This window comes from Calonectris borealis, chromosome 3, assembly GCF_964195595.1.
Source record: "Calonectris borealis chromosome 3, bCalBor7.hap1.2, whole genome shotgun sequence".
Lineage (NCBI taxonomy): Eukaryota > Metazoa > Chordata > Aves > Procellariiformes > Procellariidae > Calonectris > Calonectris borealis.
In genome coordinates this window covers 27,611,674-27,638,205 of record NC_134314.1, presented here as the reverse complement: position 1 = coordinate 27,638,205, position 26,532 = coordinate 27,611,674, and the positions used below count along the sequence as shown (strand labels likewise).

Genomic DNA, 26,532 nt, shown 5'->3' with positions numbered 1-26,532 from the left:
AAAAGAGTCACTGTCCAGAAAATAAAAGGTAAACAAATTCTAGAAATCTCCTGCAAAACAATATGGAAAACCAATGCAAACTATTCTCAGAAAATTATAAATGCAGGCAACCACATAAAGCACTATATAAATAGTTTAGCTGTGTTTAACTGTGTAGCTCACATGGCGAAGCCTCATCTGTTCCGTCCAAGACATTTAAGAAAGATCTGTGGTTGGGGAACTTTCTAGCTATCAGTAACAGGGAAAAATGTTGTGATTCTGGCAGCAAAGAATGATATGGCAGTGAAAACAGCAGCTCTGAAGAAGAATGTGACTTAACTTTGAAACACACAATTTTTTACAATGTACCATCTTCTAATAACTACCTGACAATTCTGCCTTTTGCTCAAGTTGGCAACTTTTGTGCAGCTTACCATGTCCCTAAAAACCAGATCAGAAGATCAGGATTAGCTCTTCTACAAATGAAACAAAAACAACACAAAAGAAAAGTTCTCTGAAGTGCAGAGAAGATTGTTTTCTCTGAAAAGTGAATGTACAGTAGCCTTCTGCATTACCCTTCAGAAAGCTATTGCAGGCTGAGCTAGCAAGTCATACATGTACCATCTCAAAATGACACCTTCAGTGCTACCTCTTCAAATTCACGCAACTGGGAATTTTACAGGTGAGTATCTTGCAAAATGTATGGGAGTGAGCTACATTAATTCTATAACTGTGATCTGTATCTATGGCTTTGGTAGTTGTTATTCTGGCTGAAGGATTAATAAGAACACAGCTTGAGCTGACCGAATTACAGGAGACACCACATTGCTGCGGCCGGCAGCAGAGGCGATAATTCCTCTGAAGCTTTACTTCCTCACATGCAGAATCGAGTTTCAGCAAGTCATGGAGGTGAGAGGAGGGAAGGGGACATTCTGGGGATCCTTCGTGGTGACTTTTCAAGAAGCATTTATAAACCTAAACCTTGGAAGAAAGGATCTGCAAAGAAACAGCTGCTGCCAAGCAACTGGTGCACCATAGACAAGAAAAGATTTACCTAAACCTGCAAAGAACAATCCTGCATGATTCAAGTAACAAGCATTCACAATGTTCAATTTTAACACCTTCCTTTCTGCTTGCAATGCTCCCATCAATAACTAAACCACTTTTGGTATTTAACAAGCAAACTCTGTTCTGTCACTGTGAACAGAAGCGGGCAGAGGTGCTACAGAGAAGCACATAAGGCAGCACAGAAAATTCTTGGCATGATGGACGGAACGTGTTTGGGAGCTTACTCTGCCCTTTCTTCTCTTGCCGTTGATGTCGTTGCTCTATTCTCAGTGCCATGTGGGCTGCAGCTGGTTGGGTAGCAGGATTTTAATATTTGTATTTAGCTCTTCAGAATGTTCTTATTCAGTTTTTATTTTGGGAAGCTGCCAAGCTTTTCCTGAGGAAAGCAAACAGAAAGGAAATGCCAGGATTTCTGACAGCCTACGACTCAGCTATACCAGAATGGAAATTCATGACAAAAATAAAAGGTACTTCTCTAGCCTCTGGCTTTCTCTATGATGAATTTCAAAGACTTGCTGCTTCAGAAATAATTTTTTATTTAAAAGAGTATTAACAGCTTTAATATGTGGGTTCTCACCAGATCCCTTAATATTTAGGGAATGTTCGGGCTACTTGAATTAATATTAAAATGTTATAGTTTTTATTTTAAATTTGTTTGTAAGTAGAAGTACTCATTTATTCATGCGTGCATTACTTAGTGATTGCCCAAAAACAAACAATGCACAACCATGTGATAAGTCTTAATTATTTTTTTAAAAGTGCCAATAGTAATTAGAACTAAACTCTTAATAAGTTTTACTTTTTAATCTGTCATGCAGGATTGAAAACCTCATATGACAACCTCAGAGACCAGTCTCAGTTTTCAGACTTCCGACAAATAATTGGAGTACTAGTAAGAGCAGTAGATGCTCCTGGCTAGCTTCTACCTGGCCAAGGGAAGTATGAGTTGACTACCATACGGTTAAGAACTCTTTCAATACTTGAAACTATGAATGGCTGCCATAAATTGCCATACACAGCTAAAAACATGGGAAAAGGCCACCTCAAACTCAGGGCGAGGGGGGAATGCAAAGGGATAAAAACATTTTAAAAAATATACTAAAATTGTCCATTCAAATTGCTCCTGCTTACAAATATTAGAATCATAGAATAGTTGGGTTGGAAGGGACCTTTAAAGGTCGTCTAGTCCAACCCTCCTGCTGTGGGCAGGCACATCTTCAACTAGATCAGGTTGCTCAGAGCCCCGTCCAACCTGACCTTGAATGTTTCCAGGGATGGGGCATCTACCACCTCGCTGGGCAACCTGTTCCAGTGTTTCACCACCCTCATCGTAAAAAATTTCTTCCTTATATCTAGTCTAAATCTATCCTCTTTTAGTTTAAAACCATTCCCCCTTGTCCTGTCGCAACAGGCCCTGCTAAAAAGTTTGCCGCCGTCTTTCTTATAAGTCCCCTTTAAGCACTGAAAGGCTGCAGTAAGGTCTCCCAGAAGCCTTGTCTTCTCCAGGCTGAACAACCCCAACTCCCTCAGCCTTTCTTCATAGGAGAGGCGCTCCATCCCCTCAACCATTTTGGTGGCCCTCCCTGGACGTGCTCCAACAGGTCCATGTCTTTCTTGTGCTGAGGGTTCCAGAGCTGGACACAGGACTCCAGGTGGGGTCTCACCAGAGCAGAGTAGAGGGGCAGAATCACCTCCCTCAACCTGCTGGCCACGCTTCTTTTGATGCAGCCCAGGAGACGGTTGGCTTTCCGGGCTGCGAGCGCACATTGCTGGGTCATGTCCAGCTTTTTGTCCACCAGTACCCCCAAGTCCTTCTAGGCAGGGCTGCTTTCAACCCCTTCATCCCCCCTTCAGCCTGTATTGATACCGGGGGTTGCCCCGACCCAGGTGCAGGACCTTGCACATGGCCTTGTTGAACCTCATGAGGTTCACACGAGCCCACTTCTCAAGCTTGTCCAGGTCCCTCTGGACGGCATCCCATTCCTCAGGCATGTCAACTGCACCACTCAGCTTGGTGTCATCTGCAAACTTGCTGAGGGTGCACTCGATCCCACTGTCTATGTCATTGATGAAGAGATTAAACAGTACCGGTCCCTATACGGTCCCCTGCGGGACACCACTGGTCACCAACCTCCATTTGTACATTAAGCTGTTGACCACTACCCTCTGGATGCGACCATCCAACCAATTCCTCAGCCACCGGACAGTCCACCCATCAAATCCATACCTCTCCAGTTTAGAGAGAAGGATGATGTGGGGGACCGTGTCAAAGGCCTTATGGAGGTCCAGATAGATGACATCGGTATTCTTCATGCCAAGGTAAACTAGACTGGACACCAACACTTCTGAGGGCTCTTTCTGAGATTTCCTTCAAGAAATCTTAAAATAATTTGCTGCTTATCATAGAGTCAAAGTAAATGTCTGAGATTAACCTGATCTGGATAACAATTCTTGAAAAGACTTTGGTTTTTTGCCAGCTTTAAGAGTACATTTTGGTGGGGTTTCTCAGACTGGGAATGGAATGAAGTTCCGAGTCAGTCTGCCTTCCCACAGCTCCACTCAGTTTCCTCAAGACTCCTGTATAAACACATTGTCAACATTGAACCCCACTTCCTGAGAGTTTACATATTTAAAAACACTAGACAATGTATAGAAAACCACAATATTAATGAACACTTACAGGCTGTAGACTTTAAACTACAAAAACAAGCAACATTTCTTTAAAGTAGACAACTTTGTTGGCATTTGTTAATTAGACACTTGGAAACAGTGAAAGATTCTCTCAGTCAAAGGCAGATTTATAGGAAGAAGAGATGATTCAGACCGACATTTCTAGACTGGGAAGAAGAATTTTGCTTTTAAGTTTGCTTATGCAAGAGCTGTGCACTGTTTGTCATCTTTGAGACCTTAATAGCAAACACATGTTTCTGAAATGAAGTGGGAAGAGCTGAATATCTAATATTCATATTTTATAAATAAACAACATATTTAAAATACACTGCACAGGGTTCAATGCTGCTGCTAATATATATATATTGTTAGCATATTTATATATATATGCTGCTAGTATATATGTATTTCAGACAAAAAATTCCAATGAAACATACCTATATTATTCAATTGTATAATACTGCCTGAAATCCCTTGTTCTTACTTACAGGAATGGATATGTACTACAGGTACATTGAGCAGATAAGAAAAGAATCAAAAAAGAAAGGCAGGGACAGAGGTGGAAATAGTGCTTCCATAGTAGACCCTGGAAAACAATGGAGGTAGATGAAAATAAGTGTTTCAAAAGCAGGTAACGCTTATTTTCTATGTTTCTAAGCACAGGAAGATTTTTGGTGGATCCAAGTCAGCACACAAACCTGCTGTGTTTCAGAGTTGCTTATGATTCAAAAAGACGGACTTTCGAATGCCGACATGCAGTATGTTAACCACAGTCCACAAAGATGGCCTATCAACCATTTTTAGTGTTTGGAAAAATAAAAACATACAGTTGCGGAGGACTTGTAAGCCATGTACTGGTAAGTCCATGAGCCTTATACCAGGGTGACCTTGCAGCAAGTAACAGAACTTCATTAGAAGATTATTATTTTCTAACATAAAAGACATTGCATCCAGGAGAAAACAAATCTATTTTGGATGGCAGTGCACAATTAAAACAAATATTCAGTTGCCGGATCTCAAATTAATGGAAGCCTACAGACCAATAAGCATGACCTGATTATACTTAATACTGAGAAACAAGCCCTAATTATATCATTAGTTGTTGGAGGTTAGTCCTCTATAGACACTCAAAACTTCTTCTTCCAAAAGATAGATTTCATAATCCTACGGAACACTGCTAATGAAAGTGTCTCAGAGATACACGTAGAAGAAAAAGAAGAATAAAAAATTGGAAGTCTTTGCAGAAGACATTGTTACATGTCCACAGAACCCCAGCTGAGACTAGAACCAGTTCTGGTTAAAAACCTCCCCTAGTTCATGGTATAGTGAAGGTAATACCAAAGTGGAGAAAGCAGTCCTCAACAGAGGCTCCTGTTAGCCTTTGGAAAGAAGTGGGATAATTTCCTTGTCTTACATGGCTAAGAAGGAACATTACAGTCCATTGCAATAGAGTAGTATTTTTTACAACAATTGCCATTAGCAGACCTGGATAGTTTACCCCTAAGACAATGAAGGAATTCCCTGTTCTGCTGTTGGTCATTTCTAATTAAACTTTTCAGTATCAGGGAAATAATGCTTAAGCCCAATATTCAAAAAACAGCTTGATGACCAAGTTGGTTGCTCAGCCTGACCTCTGAAAAGAAAACCAACACAAGAGTCAATGAACACAGAAATAAAGGCTGTATTTAGAGAAGGGTAATTGGGGAAAAAACCCATCTTTTCAAATATTGCTTATTTCATCCTTTTTCAAGATTACAGCTTTTGTATTCAGCTTCATACACGTGATTAAGAGTCAGTAACAGACACATGAGGACTGGTTAATGGCCAGATGTTTAAAGCCTGTTTGTTTTTCACAGTTGTCCTGTGAAAACATTTTGATTGCATGCGAGTATTTCTAGCAGCTTGTAGGACTCAATGATATTAAAGATTTTCATATTGCTGACACAAAAGTTCAAGCAAAACCACTATAGTTTACAGATAATTATGGCCTACTTCTGTTACCTTCCTCCCTCCCTTCTCTCACTGTCTTCCCCTTCCTTCCCCCTTCCCTTTCTCCTTCCTCCTTTCCCTCTCCCCCTTGACTCCCTTAATTCTTTCTTTCTCCCTTCCTGTCCCTCCCTCCCTCTTTCAAGAACTTCAAACTGAGCTAAATTGAGATTGGAAAAAAAATCTGATTTTGGATACTAAATGTGGGCTTAAAATGGATTCCTACACATTTTATGCAAACTTTAAAATACGTCACTTTTTATTGCACATTTTATGACCGTATCGTTATGATATTCACAATAAAGCTTTTGCTTCCAGATGCTATTTACTTCACTGCCACTAATTTCAAACCCTATAGATGTGCCTAATCTGTTTTAAGGAGCTCAATTCAACCAGTAATATGGTTAGGGTAAACCAGAAAAACACAGAATCAGTCTGTTTAAAATTACTGGTCAAGGTCAGTGATGGGTCACTATGAAGGAAAGCTAATGATCCTCCTGTATAAATAGAAGAGGATGAATAATGAGAAGTTCTCTCAGGGTTTGACTCTGACCAATTCTCTGTTCACCTTATATGTATCTTTAAAATTTTTCCAGTTCAGCTACATGACGTAGTGAAATGCGTTTATAAGTAAAAATACCATGCCTGGACAAATACCTGTAGTAACATTTATGTTGCTAAAAAACGCAACAGCAATGATGTCAGATCACTATTCTGCAATACATATTACAGACATACTGTATGCCTGCATATGTCCATATGGCACATAATTACATCTGAACACCAGGTAAACAACCCAACCAGATGATTTTAACTATTTATTTTTTAAACATGGTGCCACTTGAGCAGGAACCTTCCCTGATACTCAGGAGAAGCAGATTACACCATCTGCGTATAGAGCAGCTACAGCTAATGGTGCAACATGTTGCTAATGACTGTGTGCTGGCAGGCTGCATTTCAATTTCACCTATTTTAAAGACAGGTTGTGAAACTAATTAATTAATTATTGTCTGCAAATCATGTTGAGATCCTCAGGTGAAATCCATTACCCTGGCATACTAGATATTTATTACAGATTAGATGAAAAAGGAAAAAAATAACTGAGGACTAGTCTGAAAGCATCAGCAGAATGTCCTAAAGATAAGAAAAGATTAATCTAGTTAATAAGTAATTATGTGCAGCTTTTCAGGAAGAAAACAAATTCAAACTTTTATGCACATTACCATATGAAGCAAGATGTCTGAAATAGTAGGGAAGCAATTAGAAAAACCGTGCTCGAACCTCCTGTGAAGCAAACTGGAATGAAGCAGATAAGTAATTCTACAATTCTTGTAGACCCCAGTGGAGTGGATAGTGAATTGGAACTAAATAAGGGAGTAAACAAAATTTAATTCCTGGATCAAGTGCAGCACTTAAAAAAAAATAAAACAAGAGAGGAATTACAAGTAAAATTATTACTAATTGAAAGAGTTATAATTTCAGTAGCAATAATATGTTTTAAAATTGTATTTTTTAAAAATTATTTCAATTTTGAAACCCTCTAAAAGCTTTTTAAGAGAAACCTGACAGTTCTTGTTCAAAGGTGAATCTTCCACAGATAGTGAGGCATTTGAGGGAGTAGCAAGTCAATGGATAAGAAAGGAAATTAATAGAAACAAGTTTAAAAAAATAAAAGAAACATTTCTTTCTTATTTCTTTCTGCCAGGTTTTTGCTAAATGATCTTTTAGACTCTATGTGAGCTGAATTTTGAATAACCATCTTTGTCAGACAACAACAAACCATACAGCTTAAGAAAACCTTGGTGACACTTACTTTTTTTTTTTGTACATGCAGCTTTCACTGATCTGCATACAGCTCCTCAACAAGGCCACAGGAGAAATATTAATTCATCATTTTCAATCTGATACTGCAATTATGCAAAATCACTGGAAAGATTGTTTGGTCTTTGCGATAAAGTCAGATCAGGTAATCATAACACTGCATTTTCGATATCTACTAGTCTTTCCATTTAAATGTAAAAGTTTACCTTTAATGTTTAAAAGTTTATTCAGTGTATTCATATTTTCTTAAATCTGAGTCCTAGGCCACTTCCAGGATGCGTCTGTGGAGGAGCAGACACACGGCTGGGCTGCAGGACAGAGTTCTGCGATCCAGATTCCATCGCCTCAGCCACAGACGGGCACTGTCATCCTGTGCTCACGGTCTGCTCCTCTCATTTTTCGCATCCTCACAAGGATAATGTGAAGCATTCATTCATGAATGAATAAAATGAATAGTTATCCAAATAAATGAGTTATCAGTGTGCAAGTAACTGAACCCTTTATACTCAATTGAGCTAGTGACCAACATGGCAAGTTAACAGGGGTAGAAGAGAAACATGTTATCACAAGTCTTCCATTGTACAACTTCACGTATGTGAGATCATTCCCCTTTCCACAAAATATTCCTCCTGATGTGCGTTGCATGCCGGTTCACACACCCCCCCCCCATTTGGGTAATGATAATCAGAAATCTAATCATGAAGCATGCTGAACACCTGCAAGAAATGCAAAGCTCCCGCTAGGGCACAGGGGTTTCTTTCAACACATCACAGCAGGCACCTGGATTTAAGAATGGAGGAAGAAGAAAACAGTCTCAGGGGCACGTACTGCAGCTCTTCAGTAGCTTTCCTTGAGAGATTCGCTGCCTATTTGTGCCAGTGTGGCTCTTGCAGCCACAAAACATTCCCGTGCTGAATAGATGTATACCTCAGGGGTATATATGCTAGCAAACGTGCGGGGTGGAGAGGAAAATTCACTTGTTTTGCCATCAAAAACAGAACCTGTCTAATCGTAACGAACAAAGGCTAGAAACACCACTAACCAAACCACACATGGACTTATACTAAGCCACATTCTGTTGGAAAATTTGCTCTTGAAAAATGTGCCAAGCATGCTAATAGCTTAATATACTAGATAACTTGGGTTGCTTGAAATAAGGATGGAGATGAGAACCTGCAATACCTCTGTGGACATTTTATTCCAAGAACACTTTGGAAAATAACTGCTTTTTGATGCAAACTAGTGCCTTTCAAATAAACATTTGTTCTTATGAAGTACCTCTCTGATCTCAGGAAAGATCTTCCCTTGAGTAAGTTGCCCACTCCAAACTCATGCCAATAAGGCTTTCCGTACCAGACTGCTATGCATCCTGTGCATGTATGCATACCTAGAAACCATGCTTTCTGAAGCACAGTGTGTATGCGTGCGTGTAGAAGATTGCACGCACACTGACTGAAAAAGAAATATTCTAATATTTGCCTTTTTCCTTTGGACAAAAAATTTCAAACCAGCATTGTATTGACAAAAATGTGGAAAAAACAGCGCTTGTTTCAGATGTAATAACAGGACAGCTTTTATCCTTTTTTCTTGCTCACTTAAAAAATGCATATAACTTTTGCTGTTCTTCAGAGTCTTTCCTTGTAATTCTGAACCTGCTCTCAGACGTCGGTGCAGTCTGCACGCACTAGAGAGATGAGGTGCAGCTGTCAGGAGGAATTTTTCAGGGATTTTATCATTTTTGGTCAAGTGTGACCAGTAGTTGGTAATTAAAAGATACTCCAGTCTCTTATCAATCATAAAAAATACAATATACATCATCTTAATTGACATGGGAACGATTTTTGCAATGAAGCAAGAGTCAGGTATGCAACAGGTAAGACTTTCATGACATTTACGCGGGTGACTCAGCATTTGCTGAAATGCAACCTAAATCAGAAACACTATTTCAAGTGAACAACAAAAAAGATATTTTCTTGTTTCTCACAGCTGCATAGAGGAATACTGTGAGAAAAAAGTAACAGCAGAACACGGGCAGATTAATGGGGAAGCGAACAACTCTCTGCTTCATATTTGGATATGACTGAAATATTTCTGCTTGAATGCTCTACAGCAAATGAACAATCTCATGGACAAGAACAAATATACAAAAGGTTGATGCAAAATATGAAGTAGAAGCACCTGAGAAAATCGATTCCAGCTTAAGCTCTTGAAACTGCGTTCACTACTCCTAGTACATGAGTACCCCAGACTACGTATACGTCTTCACAAATCACACTGAGCTAATATTCACATTTATAGATGAGGAGTCTGTGTTCTACAAGGAATTTGTATACAAGTCTTCCAAGTCTAGACCAATGCTTTTAATCACAAGACTTTTATATGCAGCAAAAATAAAAGGATACAAAGAGTAACAAAGAGTAACACTTTTTTTTTCTTTTAAGGATGTAAAAGGTCTTTGAATTGATACAAGTATGCATGGAACTAGAAAAGCATGTGAATCACTCCAAAAAAGCATTTTAGCTAGTTCTAGAAGATATTAGCATAGAAATATATTTTTAACAGACTAATGTTATTTATGGCCTTCCAAATCACCCATGGCATAACTAAAAAAACTAAAACTTACTGAAGTCTGCTACTTCTCTGCCATAAAAGGCTCAGAGAAATTACCAGAAAAAATAAGCAGCTTTTTGAATTTCTCTTAAATTACTTACAATAACACTTAAGTGCATACAGAAAGCTTTTCATATGTGAAGCGCAAACCATTTCATAAATGTGGGAATAACATTATTGCATCTATTTTCATCTGGGAAATTGAAAATATGTGGGAGGGGGTGTGCGTGTCACACTGTTGTCCTGTGCAGGGACATCTGAGTCATCCCATCACTAATTAGTTTTGTTACTGGACCCAGTCTAGTCTAAAGTGATGCTCTGGGAAGGTGAAAATGCCCTGCTCCCTGTGAATCTCTTCGCTGCACTTTACTGTGCCATGGGAACAGATCCTCAGAGGCTAATGGCCTGTATTTACAGAGACACTGAGCATCCCAAAGTCTCTCTGAAAGCAATCCCTGCAGCTACGCAGCAGCCCGAGCCTCACCTCGCCCTCCAGTCCTGCATTTAAAATTCTCTGCACCTTCTTTTTTGGCTGACTGTCGTGTTGAGTGATGAGATACACAAGCAGAAGGCTCAGGCAGGCTTGGTCTGGGCTTGCAAAATGGGTTTCTTCAAGCAAATTCCATCATTTAGAGAAAAGTGATTGTACAAAAAACCCTCTGATCTCCTGAGCAATTATGAATTAGTTACCCCGAAGTGCTGACTGTAAGACTAGCACCCAAGTGTTTTAAGGTCAGATTTATTCTTAGTATCGGCTCTTTGAAGATGCAACACTGTCAGGCTTGTGTTGGGCAGGGAGTCATACTTCATTATCATAATGGTCCCTTCTGGCATCAAAATCTGTGAATCTCTCAGTTTTATCAACCTCTGCTGATTTTGCAGACTGGAAATGGCTGCAAAGATGAATAGGGAGGGCCCCGAAAACTGGTAAAAAACTACAAGTTTTTGAAGGGTACATACATTTATTACAGGTTCATGTTTACCCAGCTCTTTTTCAAAACAACTTCCAATAAAATCAATTAGAAAATCATATCTGAAAAGGAAAGCAATGACAGGGCCCATGGAGAGGACTCGTGAACACAGTACAAGCAGCAGCATATAATCAAGAAGTAAAGATGACTGATTTATACAAAAAATCGTATTCATTAAAATATCAGAATCACTACTAGTCTTGGGGGGGCAGATCGTGTCTGTATGAACAAGCTCAAAACTAAAGCCTTGCTGCTGGGATTTTGAGGGGAATGAACCTGGAGCATAGGAAGTCTCACTGGATGCAGTGCAGAAGACTCATTCTCTTCAAAATCCCAGGCACAAAGCACCCAAAGGCATGCCTGAAAACAACCAAGCAAGCAAAAACTGCAGATGAATGATTCTCTGAAACACTGAGGAATGTATGGCAACTTGAAAACAAACGAAACATTTAATTTGAGATTTTCTTGGTTTTGTGGTTTTGAGCAAATTTGAGAAAGGAAGGAAAAAGAGGGTATAGTTTATTAACATTAAAGTCCTTCCCGCACAACCTGCTGACCTTCAAGAGCTAACCATGACTTTGAAATGAATTAAAATGTCCTAAGTGAAATGCCGTTCTCAATTTTCAAAATGTGTTAATTTAGTCAAATATGCTAATAATTACCATGAAAGATTTTTCACATACATCATATTCATAGGTGTTCTGCATATCAGCCTGTGGGTGCAGTATTTATGGTGGCAGCTGTTGACAAGAAGCTTTTCAATGAAATTCTAGAGTGTGTGTGTGCGCATATTTATTTATATAAATATTATGTAACCTGTTTATACAAATCATTTGAAAATGATTTAATGTTGCTTTTTTCTAGGTAAAGAGATTTCCCCTATTGGGTTTATATAGTTTATAGTCATAAACTATATGGCCAAACAGGATGCTTTACGTTTTACTGTTTCGGGCTAAAACCCCATCCAGAGCCACAGATAAGCAATCTCAAACCAAACCCAGAACAGATTAATGCTTGCTACTTACATTGTAATTGCTACGGACTTTATTCATAGCTGTTGAAAAATAGATATACTATAATGCAAAAATATAAGTCAGTGTATTTTTACTGTAACTCGGCACTATAGCATTTAGAGTCAATGGAAGACACTAATTCAGAAAAAAAAAAAAAAAGTACTGCATTATTTTTAATTTGTATGTTACAATGCTTCCATATTTCCGAAATTCTCCTCACTAGAGAAATAACTTAAAGCCTCGTCAAAGTGATTTCTTGCATAATTTCCAAATTTCCAAACATGAGAATATTTAGCGTCATTATCAGTAACATCTCCACTGCTAGGACAGCAATGCCTCCAACGTGCATTGACAAGAAGTTTTTTGTATTTCTGTGCCATATCAGGGATTTTTTTCCTAAACTTTGTGACACACATTCAGCCAAGACTGATCAAAGAGTCTGCCTAAATTTGGATCTACTGAGCATGGAAAAACTATGCTTAAACCTATGTCCATTTCTTTTTGCATGCATTATAGTATGGATCCCCATACAAACTGTATGAAAAAAAGCAGCTTTGAGTAAGTTCTATTTGGGTTTTTAAACTAGAAACTCTATGTGAACAAAAGAGTGAACTGAAATGCAGCCAACAACGTTACTGTTACTTCTTTAAAACAAGACAGAGAGATTTCTGTATTTGGAATTAAAATACCATTTTGCTTCTCATGCAGTATAGTATTTCCACAACAGATAATGCTATATAACTGTACTGCTAGAACATTTCAGTCAATGTACTTTGCTGGAAATCCCCAAAAATCTTTAAATACCTAGCTTTTTGTGTTCTTTTAAAACTAATTACATTCTATGGAAAAAAATCTGTCAAAGATCATCTTCTAATGCTGATTTCAGATACACTACTCAGCTTGGTAACTTCTATGCCTGCACTCAAGTACTGTTATTACATATTTCAGAAATTAGATCTTTCCCCTTTTCTAAATACCTGTATTTTTGTTACGCATAGTCTACTACCTTAAAAATAGACAGCTGGATTATGAACTAGAGAGTAACATACTAAATGAAATGTTTTCTTCTTTTACTTTATACCTCAAGAGGGACTACTTTGTATAATTAAATGTAGTGAGTCACCTCCTCAGATAGTGTAAGCAATGTCTCTCCATAGAATCTAGCAGATTATGAAATTCTGATCCCCAGGATTTTTTGAACCACTCACAAAATTCAAAATAAGTATGTCTATCCGTGTACACACAATTTTATATCAGCATCGTGTCATAATTGTCCATGAAACTATTTCTCAAGGTGTTTTTTTTTTCTTTTAATTTAAGAATATGCAGCATTTAAAAAATAAAATCCATAAACTATTTTGGACAGTTCTACCATAATAACTATATTCCAGATGTTCACTTCTTACTGTTTTTTCTTTCGTTTTTCTTGCTTGCATGCCAGCATGCATGAAAAAGTGCACGTGTGCTTTTAATACATATTTTGCAATAATTTCAAAAGCCTTAGAGTACAAATTGAGAAACTTCTCTATGGAATTTTCCTTGCACTGTATATGAGCTCAGTAAGCATGTGTCAGGTGGCAGAAAATAATGAAGCCTCTATCCCCAGTACAAACTCTTAAGGTTTGCTAGCAGCGGACTCAATCATTTTGGTTGAGGCCATTTCTATGAAGTTAGAGAAAAAAAATGTTCTTTGATAGACATTTTATATTGGCAAAAACTATTCTTGCTCTTTATGCATCAACATGATAAATCAGTCTTGCTCTTGAATTTCTTTTTAAGAGACCAGTCTGTCTTCTATAACATTCATGTGTGCGTCCATCCCTTTGGGTTAGACTTCTGTGGGACCTGGGCTTGCGCGTGCATGCTGGGATCAGTAAAGGAGAACTGAGTGGTGGAATAGCATCTGGGGAAGGGAAAACCTTCCACTAGTTTCAATGCCTTGCTTGGGTTTCAGATATTCAGTTATTCAACACAGTTTTTATTTAGAATAAAAAAATTACAGCAATCTGCTTGGACACACGTTATTCTTTTTTTAGTTGCTGACAGGGGATGCAATCAACTGAAGATACATGCTCATTTTGTACTACAAGTGTACTGTGGCACGATTTAAGAGAAAGAGATGAATTAAATATTTAAAATCAGATTCTTAATGACACATTGTCATATCCCTAGGCATCAATCCTGCGAACACATATGCATGTTAAGTTAATGGGACCTCTCGTGTGCACAAATGAAAGTATTTAAATCCTCTCAGGATTAGGGATCTAATTTTGTTTGAAGAAGGAAAAAAGTGTCGTCTTTGAGCAGGTATTGTATTTTTCTCTCTCTGCCTTTTACTAAATACCTAAAAAAATGTTTTCAAGTTTTATTAGATGTATTGTTTGACAAAATGAGATTAAAATCAATTGTGTATACAAGTCATTTTTGTAATTAATTAGCCTATTGTAGTTTCTGATACACAAATGCTCTATCTCTAAACTTCATCCTTGTTGCCAAAAACTTCAATTTATTGAAAAATAAAACAGAAGGCAAATAAGACAGTCCTATTCAGAAAATATACCTCCCCCAATATTTAATCTCTTAGATCTACAACTGATAATAAATATCAGAAACCTGCCAAAAAACTTGAGTGATTTGACTGGCAATTCACAAGCATTGCTGTATTTCTAACATGACAACGGTGCTTTACCACTTCTTACTGGGAGAGACAGAGGATGGGGAAAACACTCAAACCTCCTACCGCAAGCACTTGCTTCAGGTGTGCTGACTGGCATCCCTCAAGGCACCCACATTTCTTTATTGACCTAAGAGGGAGCTCACATTTCCAGATGCCTGGAACTGCATTCGGGAAAGATGCCAAAAGTACCTAGAGCAGGCAGCAAACGCTCACCTCTGGCTGAGGTGCACAATGAAAGGAGAAAAGGCAGAGGAGAGAGGGCTGTCCAAGAGGAAGAGCTGGAGTGGGGGCAAAGAGGGAGGGGAAGGAAAGAGGAACGACAACCAAAAATGTATAGGTTTCCTATCGTACTGTAAGTGAGATCACTTCAGGGGGTGAGAGCAGAAATGCCTGCATCTTACAGACACTATGCACAACTTCCGTGCCTTACTTCCATCCATTTGATACCGATTCTTGTGGAGTTACTTGTGATCGACGCACGACAGCATGGAGCAGAGCCCGGCTGAATCGAACATTAGTCCATCTGCGTTTGTCTTAAGCTGTCCCCTTCCACATGACGCTATAAGACTTAAGCTGCCAGCATTTTCACCCTGGGTGCAGGGTCCAGAGTGTTATGGTCCCTCAGGAGGTCTAAACAGCATTTAGTTGCTGCACTGGTTTCTAATAGGAAGCCTTCCAGCAACTGAAAGGACTAGCAGAGATCCCTGCTCCTCTGACATGCCTCCTTCCTGACTCGCCAAAACAGCACGTCTTTTCCTTCCTTTTTATTCCTCCAAAAAGCACTTGGAGCCCTGGCTTTGCAAGGCTCTGACGTTTACACAGAAGAAAGGGCTCTCACGAGCTCATTGCAAAGACACTGTTTAACTCCTCTGAACTTCAAGTCAACGCACCGAGCCTTTACTCAGGACAGAAATCCTATTAACAGGAGATTTTAATCCTGTATCACAGCACTTCAGATCTGGACTGCACTTCCATCATTAAATTTAACTTATGCATAAGAAATCAAATCATCCGACTAATTAGATTTCTGGCACAAGTGGCTTACTGTCATTCAATAAGCCTAGAATTCATGAACAAAATAGATGATGATATTACTGCAATCATAAAATCTATCATAAAATATAATGATATTACTGGTGATCATATAGTGCTAAAACATGAAATAATGGGATAGCAAATAAATAAACAAATAGAAGAATCAGTCATAATTCCCAGTTTCATCTCTACGCTTAGTTTTCTCATTTCAAAAGTACCTCCTTTGAGCAAAATAATGTACTTTTTGTTACATTTTAAAGTAGCTTTCTGTAGACTCCTAACAGTACATACTACTGTAAGAGTTGGATCTGTTGATAGTTGATAATTTCAGGCCCATCCTCAGCAAAGACAGGTTACAGATCTCTATCAAACAGGTACTGTGCAGCCACATATACCTGCCTATTATTTAAAAGAAACCCACACCCTTGACAGTGACTTTTCAGGCAATTATTGCGTACCGGTGCTAATCCACCATTAGGCAATACCAAGAAATTATCAGAACAGCAGATAACTTCAGATACTATTGTGCTCTGTCATGCTGGATGAAGACCGGGTTGGTATCCCCCGGCATTTGAGGGAAATCAGATTTGCTGGCTGACACTGTCACTTCTGTTTGCTGCCTCCGATGTCTCTGATCAGGATGTACAGCTCACTAGCAGTGAATTCTGCACAGCTTAAAAAGGGCTGCCCCTTGGTGGGCATTTCTTGAGCAAGGTCCCACAGAGAATCACCAGGCACTTACTCTTCTTCTGTGCTCTTTATTTCATCTCATCCTCATTATTATTTCTGGCTTATTGAGCATTAAAAGCCTAGCAGGAAAACAGTAACTACAATACCTTCTGTGGGCTCATGCCACTCAGATTCACCTGAATTAGAAGGTGATGTCTAGTGCTTTACCTAGTGCTTAAACCATAAAGGGAGTTTATTGAGCTGAAGTGCAATCTGCTTGGCCAAGAGTGCCTGCAGCTCCAGGAAACAGCATGAAAATAAGGCTGAGATGTTTTATCTGCCGTTTGAACTGAAGGCACACCCATTTGGCTACCTGAACACACAATCCTGTGCTACTGTTCGAGCCCGGTTGCTAGTGGATGAAGCAGGTATCAAAGTTTTCTTTTCATCTCTAAGAGATACGGTGCATAACTTCTCATATTATCCTATCGCCCAGCTTCATCTCTTACAGCAGGATCGCTGGCAGAAGTGAAGAGGCCTGAGGAGATCTGGTGCTGCAGTTAGCAAAAACCCCCGGATAAAAGATGCACCACAGAAGTTTTCTGAAGGCGGCTTCGTGCCCACACGCCTTGCCGGGGAGAGCAGGGGTCACTGTAGACCCTGTTTTTGAGGAATCTGTTCTGACTCCTTCACGTCTCACATCTTCTGGGCAGCCAGTACAAGCACTCCAGACCAAGAGACAGAACTCGTTAAGATAATCCGCTCTTAGCTAAGGTATGAGAACACCCTGTGTCTGTCTTGAAGATACACCCTCTTTATCTGAAGATAAGAAAGGACTTTTCTGCTTTTACAAATATTTTTGAAAAGTAAGCACTACAAAGCTACAGTTATATATTACTGCAAACTTTTTTGGAGAAGTACTGATGTTCCTCAGAAATTAGTTTTCATGTCTATAACACTAAATGCACAACTATGATTTTTTTATCAACTAAAACCACAGAGACAAGAAAATAAAAACTTGTTATCTGGCCCCTACCTGCTCTGAGTACTGTTTGCTAACGTATAATACTCTGAGGCTTTTGGCTTATAATTGTATCTCTTTTTGAATTGTGATATGTATTAATTTAATGCTTTTGTGGCTCAGTATTCTCATCTATAAAACTGCACACACTTTGGTCATGTTCTTTGATGGCTAAGGATAAAGGAGAGCATATAAATTCGGAATCTACTGTTTATACTGCAGCAGTGGTATGTCTGTACTGGCTGGCACCAATCAGGAAGACTAAGACGCCAGTAAACTATATGATATACAGACATGCAGCAAAACATAATGATGTTTACAGCTTCAGAAGACACCCAGGATGTGGCAAAAGATGTCAAACAAAGGCAAGGAAAGCAGAGATGGCTAGTTTCGTTGCTTCCACTTCTGTATTTATAATGCAAATAACACTACTGTGAATTCAACTGGCTTACTGATCAGTGGACTGTACACTGAAAAATTACTAACTTTGTTGATCACGCAAGCCATAGCCAGATCTTGGAATTATTTATTTTGAACAGCTCTGTTGAGGTGAGTCATTTTATGGATGTCTGCAGATCCTACTATAAAGTAGCAAGCTCAATGCCAGTTACACCCCATTACTGTTGTGATGGCCGTTGCTTCTTTCCTCCCAAAGGTAAATTACGGTAGGATTTTAAAGAGTAAAAGCCCTCTGAGGTCTCAGGCATGCTGACAGCAGTTTTGAAAATGTGGACTTCAACTTTCGTTGTACAGAATAGCACCTCTTTATTAGAAAATGGTTATAGACATACTTTATCAACAAGCTAAAAGGAAGCACTGGTATCAATGGCAAGGTCTGCACTTCTTTTAGAGAGGTAAATACTAAAGTGTACTTTGACTCCTCTATCACCTGTGCTGGAATGCTTGCAGTTCTCCTCGGGGAAAATAACACAGCGTTAAGCAAATTGTTCTGAAATAATTACAAGTGAAGTAGATACTTGTACTCAGGTCTGATATATGACGAAACTTAACACACGTAACTTGGTGGCATTCAATCCCGCTCCTTCCAAACAGGAGAATGGGAAATTCTGAACTGGCAGCTCTCCTTGGATTTTCGTGCTTTTTGTTTTGCTCCATGTCAGCAGTTCTCCACTTTCCATGTAGTTTCTGTCATACTGTATTACACAAATACTGCTGCAGTATTGCAGGTATCTGTATACCAAGCTATGCTTATTTAAAATTCTATCACAGATAGTATAATATTTTAGTTTCCAAATTTTGATACATAACAAACAAATTTAAAGTTTAAAATCAGCCAAAATGTGTCCCCCCATCCCTCAGAGCATCACTGGCTGTGTTGGAAAGTTATTAGAGATCAAAAGCTATGCTAAAACTGCATGAGATCAAAAAAGGCCTATGGCAATATGAATGTGAAGTCATTAAGGCTATAGTTCTTCAGGCAAGATTGTTCTCTGACTGAAAAAAATCAGAAAAACTCAGTTCTCTTGAGAATAGGAATTCAGAAGAACAAAAATAGCACTTCAACATTATCATTTTTTTTTGATAAGTAAGAAAAGGAGAGGAACAAAACCCAAATACACTGGACTGGGCACTGAAAGAAGCATTCTGCCTGGGCAAAATTATTTCAAATTAACGGTTTTGTATTTATAGCATATTTTGACCTATAATTGCTTCAGCATATCGTAGTACAAAGCTATTGTGCAATATGATAAAGAATATTTTAATCTACTGAATGTGCAAAAAGAATAAATGACTTTTTAATAGCACTTTTGTTTTGACTGACAAGATTTATGACAATGGGAGAAAAGGTATTAATGAAAAAATATTGCTACAAAGCATATGTGTACGCTCACTTCTTACATATATGTGAATGAGACAGACATTAATAAAGAAATACAGCTGCCTGTAAGATCTGGCCTTTAATTTTCCCTATTCCGTTTTTAAATCCATCACGGAGGTGTGATATTTTGATAACACATTAGCACAGTTGTGACATAAAAATAGCAATACCTATAAATGAGTTAATTACATCTTTTAATACAAAATACGAGCATCAAAGACGTCAAAATAGTCTTGCAAACCTTTGACCTGACAGAGTCACTTTTACTCACTTTACCTGTGAGTAAAAAACCACCGCAACTGATTAAAAATGGTTTTATCAGATTCCCACTCCCCAGGCTAGCCCTAGCCTCTGCTTGCTTTTCAGTTTTGGATCATTCCCACCTAACGGGAGGGCTACCAGGAAAAATTGTGCGTTTAATTTTTAGAGCAACTGCGTACAAGAAATGCATTTCACAGAAGTCCCAAGGCTCTCCAGACTATAAAAGTGCTTGCAGACGTGTCCCATCGATGGCAGTCCTCTCTGTCTGCATTGTAAGTGCACTGCTGTGACTGCTCTGGGACCACCCTTACGTGGAGGGATAGCAGGAGGAGAAGGGGACAGGCAAGTAAAATAGTGTGAAGACTCCAAAGGCAAATCCAAGCAGATAAAATACCTGAAATAATTACTTGTTGTGAGCAGATGACAAAAAAAATTGACACCGGGTCACACAATAATAGCACCAAGAGCAAGACACGTGTCCTCTTCCAATGCATGGCATGTGCCCTGTGTGATTAGAAAAGCTGGGACATGACCTCACTCTCTCTAATAAATCTATCAAAATCTAAAAATCACGTTTCACCTGGAAACCATACGCATGACTGCCATGCTGGTTTTCAACTAACAGGAAGTCATTTAACAGAAGGTGAGTGGAAGTGAATGATGAAGGCCCCCTCCAGCGTAGCAGCTGAACCAAAAAGCACCTGCTGAAATCATTGTGGGGTAGAATATTTTTGCAGGTAAAATGTTGCCTATACGTCTTCAGTTGAGAACAGAGTCTTTCTACGTGTTACTCCCAGCTTAAAAAGATATCCACTGTTTATCAGACGCTCTACAGATAATATAAAAAACTTTTGAGTAGGATGACTATTGCATTTATCTATTCTCTCTCCCTGAATTCAGCAGATTGCTCCAGCTTTTATGAACAAAAAGATGCAGCCCCTTTCTCTCATCTGCTTGGACTGCTGCAATTAATGAGCTAAGACAAGCATTGCCACAAGCACGATTCATTATCATTGTTCCAGTCTGTGTTCAAATTACATTTAAAGTAGTTGGCAAAGAGTATTGTTGAGAGAGTTAAAAAAGATTGCTCAACACTCCCATATCCCTCAAGTTTCTTTCTGTATAGAAACATCACTCTTCATATAGGCACGTAAAGAATTTTATTTTCTTTCATACTAGACTGCAGCCAGTACTAGATTATTATTGTTGTTTTATACACACAACCAAATCAAATCAATAGTGAATAATCTTTTTTTCTGCAATACACAACCTCTCACTCTTGCCTGAAACAAAACAAAACAAAATGAAGAAAAAACCCACCAGAACTATAAGAAAATATTTTCCTTTTTATATGATTGTAAAATGAGTCAACTGTTTTTGTTTATTTGACTAGGTCCACTGCTCTAGAAGACAACACAGGCATCAGATTTTGTATATAACTCTCTCTCACAAGAATTCAAAGAAAATCCTTTTTGACTTACTAAGGGCCTACCTACTGTGGGTCCAGCAAGACTTAATAACAAGTTACACTCGTTTACTGTTTACAGTGTAACTTAATCGTTTCCCAAAGGTCCAAGTTTTGCAACCCTTTCTCACATTAAAAAACTCAATCATGAGTAATTCAGCAAAAACAACTGCCTTTTTTGATTTTCCGAAATGAGAACACACTAACCACCTAAATTTCTATTTGAGCTTCTAAACAATTAACTTTTTAAAAAAGTCTTACAACTATCACTGATTTTATGAACCCAGGCTTAAGACTGCTAGTCTATTTGAATAAAATAAAATCAGTGAAAAGTACTGCATATTTATCGAATAGCGTGCAACTTCATACATTCCATCAGAAATCCCAAAAGTATGTCAGGGAAGTCTTTCAGTGTTTTCTGGCTTGTGCTGCAAACCAGCAATCCTTGGGTTGTCTAAACAACATGGTTCTTTAAAAAACAGGTTTGAATTCTCTCCAGGAAGAGATGATCCTTATTTGGATATCAATCTAAAAGACTCAGAGCTATGCATTCTCTCTAAGACTGTGTAGGAATGTCTCGGTGGTGGAGAGAGGAATCCAGTTAATGAAGTAAGAGAAAAACATGCTGCCAGAAGGACCCTTTGGTGCTCTGTCCTGTCCTTTCCCTGTTGCCTCACCCTGTCAATCACGCCTGAGAAGATAGTACGAGCTGTTTATTGCACACATGTACAAGCCTCACCACTGACAGTTTTGAGGCAACTCTCACAAAAAGTCATACAGGGAGAGAAGACTTCATTATTGAAGTCTCTGTGTTACTTTATAGTAAGAGAAGGAAGTTTCACGTTAACCTGACACAGATGACTAATCATCTCGATACCATTTCCCAGATGAATAATCTTCTCAGGAAAAACTGCTAAACATTATCAGTTGTGGTTCAGACGGCCCAGCTGGAATGAGTCAGGCTGTAGGAACATCTCAAGCTTCAGGGAAGCCGGAAACCTGCCAATGATTAAAGGTAGAAGCCTCCAAAACATGAAAAATAAGGCTACTGGCTTGTTTGCAGAAGTCCGTACATCATTAAGGTCAGACAGACCTTGCAGTGCTTTTTCCCCACGTGGTTATATCAACATCTGAAAAAGACTCCTGTCCCCCCAGTTGACACAGTCATGCCAAACAGCCTCCTTGTATGAACACAGGTTATGTTGACAGAGGAAGGTGGTTGGCAAGCTGTATCATTTGGAGATGAGGTCTAGTTACACCAACAGTAAACCCATTTTGTTGACATGTTAGGTTTGACCTAAGGCACTCTGCTAACATCACACCTATCCCATGGAAGTGCTGTAGTATAGACTGCAATGTAATGACATCTTATCTACAATACAGTTCCCCTGCTCTAATATAAGTTCAGAAACATATATCACAAGCATGGATTCATCTCCTTAAAATGGTTATCTCATTTTTCTAGGATTTAATAATATTGATCCTTTTCTATAAGAAAAACTCCATTATTATATTGCCTGTACTTACCATGAAGGTGATGTGCATAATGTTTATGCAGATTATGCATTTAAGAAACACCTAAGTGACAAGATTTTCTTATGACACTTTTTCATAGTCACTGTTTTTAGTCTAGTGTAGCATAGCCTTACAAATGATTTTCCTCTTTAGTCAGGAAAAATCACTGTCAGCAAGCAAGTTGCTTAACATTGTTTACAACATGTCTTCCTAAGGTCAAAATTAACATATGTAATGATCATTTTAAGGAGTGACACTGTGATGCATCAAGCATGAAAGAGGTCAAGAGTAAGTCCACTAATAATGTCATCTTATCCTTATATATCTCCAAATATTCAAAAGAATCTAGGTTTCAACTGGCTCAGTCTCCTTCATTAATTTTTGGGCTAGTATATACATATAAATACATATCGAATGGGTTCCTTCATGAGGTGAATCAATGCAGCAACATTCTCTGCCTTGTCTTTGTAGGAGCTGGTTTCCTGCTGCACCGAGTGTTCAGGTAGTCCAGCGAAATCAGTGCCAGAACTCAGGCACTCGGGTTTGGTGCTTAAAATTAGATGGTATGAATACACCTGCCTCCAACAGTCTGTTTATTTTCCCACAGAAGTTTGCCGAAATTCCCATCGATTTTGCTTAGAGCTGTATTGGTTTAATGTGATTTGCTGAAGAACTTGTTTATTCTTTACAGGTTTCTGTTTTTCATGTGTAACTTTTTCCTATTTCCTTTGAATATTCTCATAAGACTACACATCTCCACTACTACATAACAAAGAACCCTGTTTAATATAACTAAATTTTTATAAGTGGCTTAGGAGAAGTAGGTTAGCCTGTTTACAAAGTGTTTGCCTGCTGTAAGGATGTTTTAAATATCTTACTTTACCTTACTTAGAAATCCTTCAAACTTTCCTATGCATCTGCAGACAGAAGAGGCTTAACAACACTATGTCTTTTAGATTTAATTGCTGCTTCCTGAAGCGACCAACCCATATCACTGTATCAAAAGTGTTATGGTTGTTGCTGTTGAGGTTGTGCTGATCAACTAAACAAACCTTTCAGCAGATTTGACAGTGACACATACACAACATCCTCTTTATAAAGTGGAAGTGCCACAAGCACATCAGAGAGGCAATATACTATGCACTCAACCTTTTTCCAAAGAGGGGTAAGAATCATTTTTCTCCATAGCTGCATTCAAAGGAGGCGTACTCCTTAAAATGGGGTTTTACAAGGCAGCACCACCAGCTAAGAAAGCCATCGGAAAGGGACTGGATCGCATGCAGCCAGCCTGCTAGGCACAAAAAGCATGGCAACTAACAGGAAACAGCCTTTCTTCATGGCATTTCAAGACCTTGTGGCAAAACTGAACTAGTCTTGGCAATAGAGTCAACTGTGTTTTTGTGGTTTCCCTTACAGTGGATACATTGGTAGCTCAGAAGCTGCAGTTGAAAAAGATCACTGAATATCTTGGGCAAGTCACGGTCAAGCCTCACTACATACAAAAGCAGAAAACACTAAATCTCACTCTGAAAGGGACAAAGAGGGCGAGAAGTAATTAACTCTCCTCTTTCTTGAGCGTACAGTCATTCTAGACTGTAAACTGCAGGATAAAAGGCTTAGCGATAAGTCTATTATGGCAACAAACTATATGCTTTATCGAAATAGAGGAGAGACATTGTAAAAAGACATTGTTGTCCTTCCCTTCCCTGCCCTTTTCAGTCCGTTTCTATTGGACACGTTTACACGCACATTTCAGCCACTGAAGTGTTTATGGATGCGCTCGAGCTAGAGCCCGTCCTACCGATTTAAAGCCAGTAGAGTCACGCAGAACCCCATTTATTTCATGGGGAAGAAAGGGGAGCGTGACGTCTTGCTAGGAATACTTCTGAAACCTTGTCACGTCTGTTTAAAGAGGTAATAAGGCCCAGGGTCAAACAGATCTGCAGGCTAATACATTTTTTGGTGGTTTTTTAAAATGGATACTGGAAACCAAAAGGTGGTACATACAGCACCCTGTCACTGAAGTGTAAGCCGGGTGTGCCTTAGGAAACTCAAGATGCAAGTGCCCCTAAGTGGAGACAAGTACATTTCTTATAAATTAGTCATTAGTCAGAAATGAAGGTAAGGTACCCAACTAATATCTATTTCCTTGTTGCCTAAATCTCATTTTTTAACTTCTGAGTTCTCTTGCATACTTTCTGACTCATTTCTGCAAAGACAGTTGGCATGCAAAATCACAAAACCTGAGACTCTCAAGGTACATGAGTCGGATGTACACCAAGGTGTTATTTTCTTATAACAACTGGCTACTGAGCCAAACTGATGCATGTTCCCACTGACACAAAAGAGAAATCTTAAGATATATCCTGAAGTTAGATGGAATTGTCTCACTTGAGGTATATTCAATTGAGGTCAAAGAAAAGGTGTGCTGATTATCTACAAATTTCTCACGGACTGGTCAGCATTACAGTAAAATGGTAATTATGCTTCATCAATCCTTCCAAATAATCCCTGATCCCTTGTAAATAAGGTTAATAACATTAATGCATGCGATATCAACAGACCGACCTCAGTCTAGGAAAACCTTTCAATTTTAATTGTTAGCAGCCAGACTCTTTTTTTCCTGCCAGAGGCTCTAGTAAAACACCAACTAGATTATTATTGCCACATTTTTTTTCAATAATATTTTTTTGTTTACCTTTCTCGCATCTCGTATCATCTTCCGAATAGTTTCCTTTATGGTGTAAGGCTGTGCTCGTGGTGGATGGAAAAGCAGATCAATATTTGTGCCACCAGAAATTCCAGGCATCAGGTAGGGCCAGCCTAAGTCAAGATTTGGAGCCTCCACATCTGATTCAATGGGCCAGTAGGTTCCCGAGGAAGAGGTATCATCAATGGCATGGTTAGAGGAATAAATTGTGTTTTGGGGAAGTTTGTGAACATTGTTCAAAATATAATCAATTTCCTCATCTGCTAGGAACTCTGAGCATCGCTCTTTGGAAAGAAATTCTTTGTAGGCTTCTAAACCTCCTTCAATTAGAGCATCAATAGCTACTCGGTACCATTCCTTGTAATGAGGTTCAATATAGTTGTCTGATCTGCATTCATCATGTAAGGACGATAGCAAAGACGAAGTTTCCATTTTCACATATATTTTGTACAAAGTCTGTTAAACTTCCATTCATGAGCTGATGAAATGTATCTGTAAAAAGAGAAAAGTAAGAAAACAATCAGAATATTTCTAGAGATCTATGACACGTACACAGATTTTATTCAAAATACTTTTCTGGTAACGTTGCTCTAAGTTTTTCTAGCACCTTCCAAGAATTTAAAAATGTTTTGGAAATATTGCCAAATGAATATTAAAGAGCTAGATAAAGAGCTTCTTCTACATAAGGCAAAACTAAACACATAATTAAGTGATTTGATGAAGTTCTTATATTAAAAGCTACAGCAGAGCTCATAATACCCTGAAGCTCTGTACCAGTAACACCAATGCATACCCAATGCATGTTCCAATACGCTACCGTAGGTTGCGTTTCAAAACTCTCTTTAGAACAACTGACAGAGTAGTGTTCAGACAAACACTGCAGAAACCAATTATATTTCCTACTTTTTGATGCATTAATCTTTCTCTGCAACGCATTCTTTTTCTCTGGCTTCTTTGAAACCACAGTCATTCAGGTCCTCCTCCTTATCTATCTGTTCTCCCATGCTGATCTAATCCATTTGTTGCTCCCAAGCAGGACCAGCCTACCTCATTTCAGTGAGTTATGAGGAACTCCAGAAAGATTTCTCCTCCCACATCTGGGATCAAACTCTGAATCAGCAATGTGATGTCTAGTTTCCACCCTGCTCATTCCTTCTGCCAAAAGGAGCGGCTGCTTTAATCGTACCTCTTTTTTTTTTTCCCCAAAACATTAATAATAAG

General features: G+C 38.7%; 1 protein-coding gene across 1 annotated transcript in view; it reads right to left on the bottom strand.

Annotated features, from left to right (window-relative positions):
• The window catches only part of FAM83B (family with sequence similarity 83 member B), a 45,574-nt gene extending 19,771 nt beyond the window's left edge, over positions 1-25,803 (bottom strand). Inside the window, exon 1 of the mRNA XM_075148030.1 lies at positions 25,300-25,803. Coding sequence (XP_075004131.1) covers positions 25,300-25,743 — 444 coding nt within the window. The 5' untranslated portion in view covers positions 25,744-25,803. The remainder of the gene's footprint in view (positions 1-25,299) is intronic.
• Positions 25,804-26,532: the final 729 nt, after the last annotated feature.